We start from the raw sequence: 16,052 nt of genomic DNA on the forward strand, positions 1-16,052 counted from the left end.
TACTTTTTAAGATGAAGTTGGTTTATGATGGTGTTTTTCTTCTCTGAGAATTGTGGGTCTTTGATGGTGGTAGTAGAATCCTTGAATATTTCTCAGGCAGAGGTAGATTCTTGATAAGCAGAAGGTGAAAAGTTAGCTGGGAGCCTCCACAAAAGTTAGCCTCCACAGACGCTGCCTGTTCCTCTGAGTTCCTCCAGCGGTTTGTTTTTTGATCATTGAATGGGGGAACGGGTTCGAGGGGCCGAATGGCGTATTCCTGCTACTATTTGGTGCGTTCTTTTTTGATTTCAGATTTGCCGCCCGCTTCTGCGGGTTCCCTCTCCACAGACGCTGCCCGACTTGCTGAGTATATCCGGCACCATCTGATTTTATTGCAGGATTTGGATCGGGTTTCCAGGCCCTGCCCGCGAAGGTACAGAGAGCCCAGGTGATGTGTGAATCATCCTCAGGATTCGAGGTGCCGGGACACGAGCGTTCTCCCATTCTCGCCGCCTCTCCCACCACAACTCATTTGCACTTGAATGGGACAAGCTGGGGCGGCCCCCAGGGGTATAAATATAGCGACTCTGACTTCGCACCCAAGTCCGAGCTGTTCTCCACCCCGATCCATGCAATGGACGGACTGTACCTGGATTACCTGGCGACGGTAGGTTTCCCGGAGCGTAACGGGAATCCCAGCGGGAACCTGGCGACTAATCCCCAGAGCACCGAGAGCCCAGGTGAGTGAATTGGTTCCTGTGCCTAAACTACACAGACCACTGCCTTTATTGCCAGGACCGGAGTTATTGCAGATGTGTCTTTAAATTCGGAGCAAAGTTGGCAGCCCCGCGGTTGCACCGGCGACTGAAGCGGGCTCGGGGGCGGGTGGGGCGGGGAACCGAGCGCTGGCCCCGGCGGCAGAGAGGGGGCTCAGCGGGACCGTAGAAACCGGCTGTTCCCACCAGTGAGAGCGAGAGGATTCAACTGGTGGTCGGGAAAAGGTTGAAATGACTTTCAAAGCAAATTGGGAGGCGAGAGGAGAGCGAACGGTGAAGGGGGAGGCGGGTTAAAGTGGGCCGGGAAATGGCAGAGGGGCCGAAGGGCCGTGCTGTTTCCCCCCCCCCCCCCCATGACTGAGCTGAAGTTTTCTCTGCAGATTCAAGTACAAAGCAGCCCACCGACGCAGAGAGCGGCGCGGCGGAGCAGGGGAACCGGCCGGCGCCCAGAGGCCGGATGCGCACCGTGTTCAGCGAGGAACAGAAGCGGAGGCTGATGCAGCGCTTTCACCGGCAGCGGTACATCTCCCCGCAGGAGCGGGCAGAGTTGGCCAGAGCGCTGGGACTCAACTGTAAACAGGTGAGTTGGCCGCACTCCACCCTCCCCCTCCCGCTGAACGAAGACCCTTCGCCCTCTCTCTCTGCACAGGCTGCCCAACCCGTGGGTAACCCCGGCCGTTTCTGGTCTTATTTCACCTGCAGCTTTAGTTTTGCTTTGCCAATCAGATCTGATGGAAAGGTTAAGGAACTTGTGCAGAGACTTGGGGAAATGGGGTTGTCCCCTCAGAACAGGTTCGGGGGATGTTTAATGGAGGCGTTGGGTATGGGGGGAGGGGTTGGCTCGGAGTGAATGAGGGGGGAACTGTTCCCGGGGCAGGAGGGTGGGTGCCCAGGGGACACGGAGTTAAGGGGGTGGGCAGAAGAACCAGAGAGGGGAGGAGGAGAATGTTTCTCCACAGCGAGTTGTGATCGGGGACGCGCTGCCTGGAGGGGCGGTGGGAGCGGATTCCGGAGGGAATGGGGGTGGGGAGGTCACTGGAAGGGGGAACGTGCCGGGATGTGGGGAGGGAGCAGGGGAGGGGAGGGGATGCTGGTTGAGGAGCTCGCTCACAGAGCCGGCACACTGTCTTCAACAAGGCTAATCTAGAAACTGAAATTGTTAAAAAAGCCCGTTAATTCCTAGTTCGGGTTTATTTCAGGTGAAGACCTGGTATCAGAATCGAAGAATGAAGCTGAAACGCAGTCAATACAGTCAAAACCCGGCGAGCACTTGGAATCGACCAAACTTCAACTCAGTTTCATCTCAGGTAAAGCATTGACCCCCACCCAAGTCTCTGCTCGACCCGTGAAAACTATCAGTGTGATTCAGACTGAGACGCGGGAACTGCTCCCTGCCCCGGACTGGAAAAGGGCCAGAGCTGTCTGGTGGGTGAAGCGTTTAAAGTTGCACACCCTCCGCCGCACACCCTCCCCACACCCTCCGCCGCACATCCTCCCCACACCCTCCGCACACCCTCCCCAAACCCTCCGCACGCCCTCCCCAAACCCTCCGCACGCCCTCCGCCGCACACCCCGCACACTTTGTTGTGTATTCTTGCATTAACAATTCTCTGATTCCTTTGCACATCAGTAGAATCTCAAAACCTGCCTCTACAACAAAACAACTACCTCAAGTCCTAGTTTTAATTCCTTTCTCCACTCTACCTGCTGTTCAAAACAGTTCCTCCAGGACCCCAGCGTTGTTCCGAGGACCCGAGTTCCTCACTGTGTTTTTGTTGCGTTCCCGCATTCCATAGGCTGATCAAGGACCCCGAATCCCTCACTGCCTTCTCCTGGACCTCCCCTCCCTCACTGCCTTCTCCTGGACCTCCCCTCCCTCACTGCCTCCTCCTGGATCTCCCCTCCCTCACTGCCTTCTCCTGGACCTCCCCTCCCTCACTGCCTCTCAGGGACCTCCCTCCTCACTCACTGCTTCCATGGGGACACCCCTCCCTCTAGGACCCTGCTCCACCTCTGCCCTCCAGCCCACTTCCCTGCTGTTGCCTCCCGAATCCTGTTCCCGTGGACAGGCAGTGGAGCGAGGTTTTACAATGCATGATTTACTGTTTTTAACTACATATTGAATTGTGTGTAAGTTTTACCTCTGCTTTTCCTTGCAGAGCCTCTCTCTGACTGAGACCCTCACTCCTGATCTGATGCAGTGCCACTTTCTCAGCTATGGGCAGGAATCCTTACTCTGCAGTGGCCAAGTGCTGCCACTTGAGGCGCCGAATCCCCCCCTGGAGCTTCCAGTCACTGAGGTTCTTCAGCCTTCCTCTATCCACAGAGATCCCCAAAATTCCTCTGCTTTGTTCCATTTCCAGAACTCTCAGTTGGCAAACCACCCAGATCCTCATTTTGGCAGCTTACGTCCAGAGAACCTCATGATCCCGCAGGCACCATCTCCAGGTTTTAGTAATCAGATTCCAAGATCTGGGATGGGTCATTCATCACTGGGAATTCTCCAGACACCGCCAGTCCAGGATGAACTGCAGTACTTTGCCACGTCTAGCAGCTACCCTCCCACACAAGGTGATTACATGCTCCCCTCAGAGGCAGGAGTGGCTGGTTCTAGTCAGGATGTCCAAATATATCAGAATAATTGGTGCTCAATGCCAAGTGGATCATCTTCAGAGTACATGATGTTCACCCCAGTCCTGGATACATATAATGCAGAACCATCTGCATTGGCTGAGCCATTTGGTCAAGGTTTTGTTGGGTGAGACTCTATAGTTTACAATGAAGGCATATGGGACAGGAAGACAGAGATATTTCCCCCCCCCCCCCCTCTCTCTCTCTCTCTCTCTCACTCTCTCTCTCTCTCCCCCCCTACTTCCCCTTACTGAGTTTACCCAATAGTAAGTTTACAAAGAAGTTTTAATATTTTTTAAGGGGAGGGGTTAGTGGAGTGTTGTAATTTGAACTGGAGATAGCTCACACAGGATATTTGAGAATGGTTTTGGGCATTTCTGTTTAATAATCAAGAATCATATCTTGGGTGGGATTATTGTGCAATATGTGGTGAGGGTTGGGGCAGATGGTTCTGAGCACTGTGTTTCAGACAAGTTGTTGCACATTTATAGGTGCAGTGTGACATATCCTGCAACAATTTTACAGTGATATTAATATTGTTTGAAATAAAATGTTTACAAAACACAAGGATGTTGCCTGTGGCTGTGTAAGAGTTATAAGTTTTCAGGGGAGGTGGCATTGCTCTGAAACAGATCTTCAGAAATGGAAGAGATATTAAATCACACAAGATGAGTCAGGGAGGAGGGCAGATCACAGAGCTGACCCCTGAGACTCTGGGGCAGCCTGTCTGCCCAGGGACACTTGAGCAACAGGAGACCTAAGGACCAGATAGATAACCGACCTGTAGGATCAGAGGATGTGGGTAAGGTTCTTCATGAATATTTTACAGCTGCTTTTATTCAGGAGGAGGTTGATGCTGATGTTTCAGTTAGGGATGAATTCTGTGAATTATTGGTGGAAGAAACACTGTAAAATCACCAGGCCCAGAAAAAATATATCCCAACCTGTTAAAGGAAGCAAGGGGTGGGGTGGGGATTTCAAATGGCTGCAGGAGAGTGTCTTGGAAGAATGGATGATTGCTAATTGGGATTGTGGACATTGTAAACCATTTAGATGACTCCAATACATCAAGGATGATCTAATTATTTTTTTTCCTTCTTTATTCATTGTGAGGATATGGGACATGTCTAGAAGGCAGCATTGATTGCCCACTTCTGCCCTTGAATAGAGTGGCTCATTCACCCGTTTTACAGCCAGGAACATTAGTGGGTCTGGAGTCACTTATAGGCCTGGCCAGACCAGACCAGGTACTGTGGATGGTGCAGTGGCAGAGGATGTAGTGCCTCTGCTTCACACCTCTGTTACCCGATTCCGTTCCTGATCTCTAGTACTCTTTTTGTGGAGTTTGCATGTTCTTCCAGTGACCACGTGGGATTCTTCCTGGTGCCCTGGGTTTCCCACACCCCATGAGGAAACTGGTTGGGAGGTTAATTGGCTGCTGTACATTAACCCCACTGAATGGCAGAAGATTCAGGAGAGAATTGTACAGCATGTGAGAGAGAATAGTTTCCAGGAAAGTAAGTGGGGAATAGGGTTGAAGGGAATGCTCCATGAGCCAGCATAGGAAATGATGGGCTGGATGGCCTTTTTCTATGTTGAGAGTAAATATGGAAAATATAGGATAGCAGGTTTCCTTCCCTGAGGCATAAATGGATGGTATTGGTATTGGTTTATTATTGTCACTTGTACCAAGGTACAAGTATAGATGAATAGATGGGATGTATAGATGAATCAGAATGGAATTTAATTCCAAAAAGTTGATTCCTCCTTTCCTATAAACAAAACTGGAATGTTCTGCCTGCGAGAGTGGTTGAAGCTGGGTCACTGAGAGTATTTAACAAGTGTCTAAATGAACACTTGAATTTCTTAGGCACAGAGGGTTATGGACTAAGTGCTGGGTGATGGGGTTAATGTGGAACGGTGCCCACTGGTTAGTGTGGATGAGATGGGCTGAATGGCCTGTTTACAAGCTGTACGATTCCATGAGTGAGAGGTGATGCAGTTTGGGAAATCAGATATAGGTAGGACATATTAGATAAATCGTGTGCTAAGGAACATTGGTGAACAAAGACACCTTGGGGTTTGAGTCCATTGTTCCCTGAAAGTGGTCGATAGAGTGGCAAAGAAAGCATGTGGCATGTTTGCCTTCATTGGCTGAGATATAGAATATTAAAGCTGGGACATTATATTGTATAAGACTGGTTAAACTACTCAGGGCAAAAAAGTCAGCATGGTCATGATGGGCCGAACATTTCTGTGCCGTACAATTCAATGATTCCATCTCTCTGTGACTGTACGAGTACTGTCTGGTCACCACACTATAGGAAGGATGTGGTTATTCTGGAGAGGAGATTCACCAGGATGTTGTCTCGATTGGAGGACTTTCTTTAAGGGGAGAGATTGGACAGGCTGGGCTTGTTTTCTCTGGATCAAAGGACGCTGAGGGGGTGACCTGAAAAAGGAACATAAAAACATGAAAAGCATAGATAGGGCAGTTAGTCAGAATCTTTTCCCCATGGTGGGGATATCAAAAGCAAGAGGGTATAGGTGTATGGTGAGAATAAGGAGTTTTAAAGGGGATTTGAGGGGAAGGTTTTTTACACAGAGAGCGGTTGATATCTGGAACGTGCTGCCAGAGGAGGTGGTGAAGTCAGGTACACCAGGCACTTAAATAGCCAAGGTACAGAAGGATAAGGACCTAATGCAGGCAAATGGGGTCAGCGTAGATGGGCAAAAAGGTCGGCATGGACATGGTGGGCCAAAGGGCCTGTTTCTGTGCTGTACCACTCTGACACTCCAGTGCCTTTTTCATATGGTCACCATTAATGGTGATTGGTTTGCTTTATCACTCTGTGTCAAAGATTCTTAACCTGAATGTAAATTCCACAGCTGCCAATGTGCTGGAAATTTGAACTTTGGTCCCTGAAGTTTGCAGGTTTAAATGATAAAAACCTGGCCATTGACAACTCCCACAGGGAAGTCTGGTTCAAATGGCTATGACCCATGGATCCAGGGCAGGTTGGCAAATTGTATCCAAAACTGGCTTGGCAATAGAAGACAGGATGATGGTAGAGGTCTTGTGATTAGATGCCTGTGACTAGTTGTGTTCCACAGGGATCGGTGCTGGGATCCTTACTGTTTGTAATCTGTGTGAATGATTTGTATGTGGATGTAGGAGGCACGATGAGTAAGTTCATAGATGTCACTAAGATTGGTGGAGACGTTGCCAGTGCAGAGGGTGGTCTTAGACTATGGGGTGATTTCAACATGTTGGTGAAATGGACTGAGAGATGGCAGACAGTTTAATCCAGATAATCGTGAGGTGATGCATTGTGGAAGCACTAATGAGACCAGGACATACACCATGAATGGTAGGGTCCTGGGGAGTATTGAGGAACAGAGGGACCTCAGTGTGCATCGAAAAATTCTTGAAGGTGGCAGCGCTGGTGGATAATGTGGTTACAATGCACATGGAATCCTGACCTTCATTAGCTGGGGGAAGCAGGGAGGTTATGCTTCATCTTGATAAAACTTTGGTCAGACCTCAGCTGGAGTATGGTGTGAAGTTCTGGACACCGCACTATTGGAACCATGTGACAGCGCTGCAGATGATGCAGAGGGGATTCGCCAGGGATGCAATGTTTTACTTACGAGGAGAGACTGGATGGGCTGGGTTTTCCCTGAAGCACAGGAGGTGACAAGAGAGTGTGGACACGGAGTCACTGACAGCATTTAAGAAGAATCTGGATGAGCACTTGGATTGCTCCTAGCTCCAGAAGGGTTTGGACCAAGTGAAGATGGGATTAATATGGATGGGTCCCCACTGGTTGTTGTGGACGTGGTGGGCCTAGCGGCCTGTTTCCGTGCTGTATGACTCTATAACCTGGTTAAACTACAGTTTAAGTACCACCGATAGTCTCACCACATTAATTTAATGCTATATTTAATTGTTGTGATCATTCACAGATTAATCACTTTTCCTTTTGGGGTTTTGTGCTTGAAAGGTATCAGTGAAGGTCATGTTGAGTGGCAGAGTACATTCCAGCTTCTACTTTTTGTGTTCTTTAAGTTCCCAACTTTTCCCGTTGTCAGAACACCGGGAATGCCAAACGCAGTTTTTTTGTGAGACTTTCACGCACCACGTGACCTTCCTGTCACGACTCCCACCGACTGGTTCCAACCAAACTCGACCAACATCAGCTCATCTTTTGAGTGGGCAAATTATACCCCTCAGGACGGCACCGAGTTCAATAATTTTTGAGTATTTTCATACTTCACAGGCAGACATGAACATTGTAAAGTCTGAGCTAACTCGGTGGATTGAGGCAGTACTTTTGCCAATTAATATGCTCGACCTAGGATATCATAACATTTCTTTAAAACGTTACACAAATCAAACACTTCAATTAAAACTGCAGAAAATATCCCTCTGGCAGCGGTGGGATTCGAACCCACGCCTCCGAAGAGACTGGAGCCTAAATCCAGCGCCTTAGACCGCTCGGCCACGCTACCGATGAAAGAATAGCTCGGAGCGGCGGATCACAGCATCCAGCATCCCTGACACAATAAATCTTCATTTCTTTCTATATAAACCATTCCGGCTGCATTTGCCGCCGTTGCAGCTGCAGTTGGTGAAAAGCGTCAGGTCTGCAGGCAGCAGTGCAGTTGGGTTCTGCAGGGCTGCGTGTCCTTGGGGAGAAGCGAAGGGTCCAACTCCTGGAGTCTCAGTGAGACAGCGATCGGGTGCTCGCTTCTGCACAGACACATTTGTGACATTTGTCTGGGGACCTGACTCAAGGAGAAAAAAACAGTATAATTACCAGAAAGAAATGGCAGATCAAAATAAAATTGCTTTGTTTTTCCGTTTCTGTCGCGGCGTCGGTTACTGAGGAGAAGTTCGAATCCACACAGCGCCAAATCTTTTGCCTCGGTGCTGTTTCTGATCGGGATCCGGGAATGATTGTATGATCGTTGGTTTATAAAACTTTATAAAGTCCAATAGAGTTAACAAAACCGTCCAAACATGTTGTTCTGAGAAGCCTGGGTTTGAGAGGGTTTCCGTGGAGTCGGGTCAATGTCCTCCAGGTGGGAAGGTGTCGGGGGCCGCGCAATGAAGGATAGGTTGAAGTATTTGTTTAACTATCAGAGGACCGATAAATGTTAACCCCGTTCACAACAAGGAGAGATAAACCCAGAACGACCCGCCGGTGCTGCGGAAACTTCCGGGGTCAGTAATTTAGAATGAGGAAAGCGTGTAAATTAATGACAGCCAGCGGGGTCGTGACAAAGGCAAACAGAAAATGCTGGCGATAGTCCTCAGGTAAAGGGCGGTGCGGAGAGGGCAGCCGAGGTTCCAGGTCGATGAGCAGCACCAGGTGGCGTTGGGCAGGAGGGGGCGCTCCAGGCCAGCGGCAGCAAATCCCGCATCAACAGTTCACTGGAGCACAGACCAGACCCAGCAATTCACCAGCAGATTCCAGCGTCTGCAGACTCCTGTGTCTCCACAGACCAGACCCAGCAATTCACCAGCAGATTCCAGCGTCTGCAGACTCCTGTGTCTCCACAGACCAGACCCAGCAATTCACCAGCAGATTCCAGCGTCTGCAGACTCCTGTGTCTCCACAGATGACACAGAACTGGGGGGAAGAAAGAATGTGAAAAAAGAAACGCTTCAGCTTCCACACCCTTCGTCAGCACAAGGGAATCTGGAAAATGAAAGAGGGAGCAAGGTGGGTAGGAACAGGAAGAGTGAGAAAGTTCTGGGTAGAGCGATGGAAGGCGTGGATTGGGAATAAAGGAAAATCTGGATAGAGAACGTGAAGATCAGGATCAGGAGGAAGGGAGAGACTGGGTAGAGCACGATCTGGATAGCGAGGAAGGGGTCTGCATTGAGAGGGAGGGGTGGGGACAGAGGTTAGGCATTTTGACATGACCATCACATCTTCTAAAACCCTCTTTCTCACTTCTAGAGTCAAGAATCATAGAGTTGTACAGCACGAAAGCAGACTTTTTGGCTCACCATGTTCATGCCGACCTTTTTACCCATCTCCACTAACCCCATTTGCTTGTACTGTCCACATCCTTATGCCTTGCCTATTTGTGTCTGTCAAAATGTCTATTAAATGTAGTGAAACCATATCCTCTGGCAGTGAGTTCCAGATATCAACCACTTTCTGTGTACAAACCTTTCCATCAAATTCCCTTTAAAACCCCTTTCTCTCACTTTACATCTCTTACATAGAACATATAAAAGTACAGTACAGGAACAGGCCCTTCGGTCCACAATGTATGTGGCAACCATGATACCAAAATGAATCATCTGCCTGCACATGATTCATATCACTCCCTTACCTTCATGACAATGCGTTGGTCTAAGTGCCTCTTAAACACTACTATTGTGTCTGCTTCCACCACTAATCCTAGCAGTGTGTTCCAGGCACCTACCACTCCCCATATAAAAATACTTGCCCCACACATTTCCCTTAAAATTTCCCCCCCTCACCTTAAATTATTTGACATTTCTACCCTTGGAAACAGACTGTCCCTATCTACCCTATCTATGCCCTTCATAATTTTATCTTAACTTCTATCATGTCTCCCCTCAGCCTCTGATGCTCCAGAGAAAACACTCCAAATCCAACCTCTCCTTATAGCTAATACTCTCTAATCCAAGCAACATCCTGATGAACCTCCTCTGCACCCTCTCCAAAGTCTCCACATCTTTACTGTAATGCAGTGACCAGAACTGCACACAGTACTCCAACCATGGCCTAACCAAAATTTTATACAGCTGCAACATGACTTTCTGATTCTTATACTCAATACCCTGACCGATGAATGCAAGCATGCCATATGCCTTCTTTACTGCCCCATCTGCTTGCATTGCTACTTTCAGGGAGCTATGGATTTGGACCCCAAGATCCCTCTGAACATCAATGCTGTAAAGGATCCCCCCATTTACTGTGTACGTTCCCCTTAAGTTTGACTTCCCAAAGTGCAAAACCTCACACTTGCCTGGATTAAACTCCATCGGCTATTTCTCCGCCCATATCAGCAACTGGTCTATAGCCTGCTGTATCTTTACACAACCTTTCTCACTGTCCACAACTCCACCAACCTTTGTGTCATCTGCAAACTTACTAATCAGCCTATCTACATTTTCATCCAAATCATTTATATACATCAAAAACAACAGAGGTCTCAGCACAGATATCTGTGGAACACCACTGGTCACAGACCTCCAGCCAGGATAACACTCCTCCATGACTACCCTCTGTCTTCTATGGTCAAGCCAGTTTTGATTCCAATCTACCAAGTTATCATTGATCTCATGCATCTTAATCTTCTGGATGACCCTCCCACAAGAGGCCTTGTTTGAAGTCCGTGTAAACAACATCCTCTGCTATGTTCTTATTGATCATTTTTGTCATCTCAAAAGACTTAGTCATTTGTGAGACATGACCTGCTCCTTACAAACCCATGCTGACAATAAGGCCATGCTTTTCCAAATGTGAGTACATTCTATCCCTAAGAATCCTCCCCTGTCTCTTCCTTACCACTGATGTGAGGCTCACCAGATTATGATTTCCTGGGTTATTCCTTTCGCCCTTTTTATATGAAGTCCCAATCAGTATTGGGGAAGTTAAAGTCATCCACTATGACAACCCTGTAGCTTTTAAATCTTTCCATGTTCTGTCTGCATATCCATTCCTCCATCTCCTGGAAGTTATTGGGAGGCCTATAGTATAACCCCATCACAGTGACTGCACCTTTCCTATTCCTGAGCTCCACCCACATTGCCTCACTGGATGAGCCCTCCAGGATGTCCTTTCTGTGCCACTGTGACCTCTCTGATCAGTAGCGCAACTCTCCCACCTCTTTCACATCTCTCTCTATTGCATCTGAAATATTTGAATCCTGGAATGCTGAGCTACAAAACTTACAGTTAGAATGTAGAAGAACATAGAACAGTACAGCACAGAACAGGCCCTTCGGCCCACAATGTTGTGCCGACATAGCTATTCCCTCCTAACTACAGAATGCCCATAATCCCCCTATTTTCCTCTCATTCATGTGCTCATCCAACCCTCTCTTAAAAGCCCCCAGTGAATTTGCCTCCACCACCCTATCAGGCAATGCATTCCAGGCATCACCACTCTCTCAGTAAAAAACGTACCCCTCACATCTGTTTTGAACCTACCCCATCTCACCTTAAATGCATGCCCTCTGGTATTGGATCGCTCAATAATGCTTGTCCACCCTATCTATGCCCCTCATAATTTTATACACTTCCAACGGATCACCCCTCAGCCTGCGCCGCTCCAGAGAAAAGAGCCCAGATTTGTCCAGCCTCTCCTGATAGCACATGCCCTCTAATCCAGGCAGCATCCTGGTAAACCTCTTCTGCACCCTCTTTAAAGCCTCGACATCCTTCCTGTAGTGAGGTGACCAGAACTGCACGCAATACTCTAAATGTGGCCTAACCAGAGTTCTATAGAGATGCATCATAACTTCTTGACTCCTGTATTCAATACCCCAATTAATAAATATAAGCATTCCATAAGGCTTCTTAACCACCCTGCCTACCTGTGTAGCCACTTTCAATGAGTCATGGACTTGCACCCCAAGGTATCTCTGCTCTTCAACACTGTTAAGGGTCTTGCCCTTAAGAGTGTACTGCCTCTTGACATTAATCCTACCAAGGTGCAACATCTCACATTTATCCAGGTTAAACGCCATCTGTCATTTCTCTGCCCACATCTGCAGCTGATCTATATCACACTGTATCCATCGCCAGTTGTTACGTACCAACAACAATAGAAACACACCAAGTCATCACGACAGCAAGATTACAACGTGCTGAAGTTTTGCTCAGTGAGTCAGTGAGAAGGAAGAGAGAGAGAGAGAGAGAGAGAGATACTGACTGCTGGTCTCTGTATCGATGGGTGAAGAGTCATGTATAAGTGTCCAGAAGGCATTCAAGACGTGGCCGTCCACAAAAATACCTGTTTCCCTCTACAGGTTAATGACAAAGTGGACTCCACTGGATTCCTCCAAAAATCCATACGTGGATTGTAGTGACAGACACAGTTATTGTTCTTCATCCGTTGATACAGAGACCAGCAGTCAGTGTCTCTCTCGCTCTCTTCCTTCTCACTGACTCACTGAGCAAAACGTCAGCACATTGTAATCTTGCTGTCATGATGACACCACACACACACACACACTACTCTACTGTACTATATTTTAAAGGGACATTCACCAAATAGCAACCTGATCCATAACACCAGTCTTCTACACTATTCACAACTCCACCAATCTTGGTATCGTCTGCAAACTTACTAACCCATCCATCAACATAGTCATCGAGGTCATGTATGTAAATCACAAACAGCAGATGTCCCAGCACAGATCCCTGTGGTACACCACTACTCACAGGCCTTCAGCCCGAATAAGTCCCTTCAACCACCATCCTTTGTCTTCTGCGAGCAAGCCAGTTCTGGATCCACACAGCCAATTCTCCACTGACCCCATACATCTGAACTTTCCTGATTAACCGATTATGTGGGACCTTGTCAAATGCCTTACTGAAATCCATAGAGGTGACATTCACAGCTCTACCTTCATCAGTCTTTCTTGTTACCCTGTGAAAAAACTCAACCAAGTTAGTAAGACACGACTTGCCCTGCACAAAGCCATGCTGGGTTTCCCTAATCAAGCCAATGGATTCCAGATACTCATATATCCTATCTCTAAGAATTTTCTCCAGCAATTTCCCTGCAACTGAACTTGAGACTCAACTGTCCATAATTCCCTGGATTTTCCATTGTTCCTTTCTTAAATAGAGGAACAACATCAGCTATTTGCCAGTCCTCCAGGACTTCACCCGTGATCAAAGAGGACACAAAGATACTGGTCAAGGCCCCAGCAATTTCCTCTTTCGCCTCCCTCAGTAACCTGGGGTATATCCCATCAGGCCCTGGGGACTTAGCCACCTTAATACTGTTTAGGAGACCTAACACTACCTCATCCTTGAACTCTAAATGCCCTAACATGTTTCCACCCTCAGTTCCAATTTCTGCGTCCTGCATGTCCCTTTCCTGGGTAAATACTGAAGAGAAATACTCATTCAGAACCTCCCCCACATCCTCTGCATCCAAACATAGATTCCCTTCTTTATCCTTAAGTGGTCTTAGCCTTCCCTCATCATCCTCTTATTCCTGATGTAGGTATAGAATGCCTTTGGATTCTCCTTAATCCTACTTGCTAACGTCTTTTCAAGGCCCCTCCTGGCTTCCCTAATTCCTTTCTTGAGTTCATTTCTAGCTTCTCTATAGTCCTCACGTGCTCTGTCTGAACCTAACTTCCGAAGCTTTACATTCTTGTCCTTTTTCTTCTTGACTAAGTTCATTACTTCTCTGGACATCCAAGGCTCCCTTATTTTCCCATTCATGTCCTTCCTTCTAATCGGGACATACCTATCCTGTACTCTGTGTATTTGATCCTTAAACACTTTCCACATGAACCTTTTGCCAGCAAAAAGGTTTTCCCACTTTACTCTACAATGATCAGTTTACAATGATTAGTTGTGATCATTGTTCCCACAAACTCTCCCACTGAAACACTGATTTTCTACATACTGTGTCAAGAAACCTTCCTGGATGCACCTAACAAATTCTGCCCTGTCTAAGCCTCTGGCACTAAGGGAGACCCAGTCAATATTGAAGAAATTAAAGTCAATCACGACAATTCCCCTGTTGCTTTTACATCTTTCCACAATCTGCCTTCATATTTCCTCGTAAGTCTCCCACTGGCTATTGTGAGGCCTGTGGTATAACCCCATCAGAGTGATTGTACTTTTTATTTTTGAGCTCTACCCACATTGCCTCAGCGGATGAGCCATCCAGTATTTCCTCTCTGAGTGCAGCTGTGACATTCTTTCTAATTTGTAACGTAACTCCTCTTGTTTTTGATAGCCCTACCATGAGAAAAAAATTCTGACTACCTACTCTATCTATGCCTCATGATTTTATAGACATCTTTCAGGTTACTCCTCAGCCTCCTTTGCTCTACACTAATATTGTAAAGCTCCTCCAGAGTGAGCCAGAACATTCACAGCCTGCAGAGACTTCAGGTCCTCAGCCTAAGAGGAAGAAGAAAGGTAGGAAGCAAACAAGGGTTTAGCCCAGCTGGAGATCATCGCCTTTCTGGGTTCCACACTTTAGGATGTGAAGGTGCTGGAGGTGTTGCAAAGGTGATGGAGGACTTTGGCTGTGCGGAAAGACATGAGAAGCTGATGTTGTTCTCCTGGGAGCAAAGAAATTCAATAGGAGAAATTTCCTAACTAAAGAGTGGTCAAACTTTCTGCCACAGGGGATAGTTGAGGTAAAGGTATGGATACTCATAGACAAGTGCATGAGGGAAAAGGGATGTGAATTGGGATTTAGATTGGCATGGGGAAAGATGGGGGGACGTCTGAGTGGAAGTGGAATGTGCTGGATTGTGTGAACAGAGCAAGGGGAGTGGGACTGGTTGCAGAATCTGTCCAAGTGCCAATACTGGATCAATGTATGATTCTATAATTAGCCAAAGTCACCCTGCATGGGTCTGTGAATATCTGATTTCAGCAAAGACAGATTTGTGTAGTGTTTAATGCTGCATGTTTCTATGAGTTGGAGTGGGTGATTCTGTGTGTAAGCGTGTGAGCGAGAGAGACAGAGTGACTCCGTGTATGTGACCAATTTTGTGTGCATTTGTGTGTGGATGATTCCATGTGATTCTGTATGTTTGTGTCTGTGAGTGATTGTGAGTATGTGATTCTGTGTGGATTTGTATGTCGGTGATTTTATGTCTTTCTGTGTGCGGGGTGTATATTTTTGTGCAGGGTGTGCATATTGTGTGTGTGGTATGGGTGTATTTGTTGTGTGTATCTCTCTGCTGTGTGTCTCTGCTGTGTGTGTCTGGCTGTGTGTGTGTCCGCTGCGTGTGTCTGGTGTGTGTGTCTGGTGTGTGTGTGTCTGCTGTGTGTGTCTGGTGTGTGTGTCTCTCTCCTTCTCTGCTCTGTGTGTGTCTCTCCTCTCTGCTCTGTGTGTGTTTGCACTGTGTGTGTCTCTCTCTCTCTCTCTCTCTTTCTCTGCTCAGTGTGTTGCTCTCTCTCCTCTCTCTGCTCTGTGTGTGTGTCTCTCTCTCTCTGCTCTGCTCTGTGCGTGTGTGTTGGCTGTGTGTGTCTATCTCAAGCTCTGTCATGGAAGGATTTTCAAGTGGAGAGCGGAAAAGATTCAAAGATATGTTCAAAGTCTCCTTGAAGAAATGCACCGTCCCCACCGGCTCCTGGGAATCGCTGGCCCCTGACCTCTCAAAGTGAAGGAGCACTTTGGATGAGATTTGGAACCTTGGGTCCAAGCCTCAGGAGTGTGCAGAGGCCCAATGTGAGAGGCAGAAGGAACAGACCACCTCACAAACTACCTGTCTGCCCCGTCTATGCCAGAGTTAGTGGTTCCTACATCAGTTTCACCAGTTCCATCGTAGAGTTACACAGCATGGAAACAGGCCCTTCAGCCCAGTTGGTCCATGCACATCAAGATGCCCAAGCTAGTCCCATTTGCCAGCTTTTGGCCCATCATGTACCTGTCCAACTGTCTTTTAAAAGTTGTTATTATACCTGCC

At 47.6% G+C, this 16,052-nt stretch overlaps 1 protein-coding gene and 1 non-coding gene across 2 annotated transcripts; one reads left to right on the forward strand and one right to left on the reverse strand.

Moving 5' to 3' along the window:
• The first annotated feature begins 430 nt into the window (after window positions 1–430).
• Window positions 431–7,911, forward strand: LOC127586659 (homeobox protein ceh-31-like). The gene is made up of 5 exons (XM_052044775.1): window positions 431–719; window positions 1,136–1,335; window positions 1,955–2,062; window positions 3,119–3,326; window positions 7,805–7,911. Exons 1-5 carry the CDS (start codon window positions 431–433, stop codon window positions 7,909–7,911), a joined length of 912 nt encoding a protein of 303 aa, XP_051900735.1.
• On the reverse strand, window positions 7,817–7,898 carry trnal-uag (transfer RNA leucine (anticodon UAG)). Its single transcript has one exon. It is a non-coding gene; the product is annotated as a tRNA-Leu (tRNA).
• Window positions 7,912–16,052: the final 8,141 nt, after the last annotated feature.

Source organism: Pristis pectinata, chromosome 37 (assembly GCF_009764475.1).
Source record: "Pristis pectinata isolate sPriPec2 chromosome 37, sPriPec2.1.pri, whole genome shotgun sequence".
Classification (NCBI taxonomy): domain Eukaryota; kingdom Metazoa; phylum Chordata; class Chondrichthyes; order Rhinopristiformes; family Pristidae; genus Pristis; species Pristis pectinata.

What these genes read in the sequence shown, in the direction of transcription:
- LOC127586659 (XM_052044775.1), top strand. Translation starts at nt 431, where the DNA reads ATGTGTGAATCATCCTCAGGATTCGAGGTGCCGGGACACGAGCGTTCT. An exon ending in CCAGAGCACCGAGAGCCCAG is followed by an intron (nt 720 to 1,135) that starts GTGAGTGAATTG and finishes TTTTCTCTGCAG; the next exon opens with ATTCAAGTACAAAGCAGCCC. An exon ending in CAGCTACCCTCCCACACAAG is followed by an intron (nt 3,327 to 7,804) that starts GTGATTACATGC and finishes TTAAAACTGCAG; the next exon opens with AAAATATCCCTCTGGCAGCG.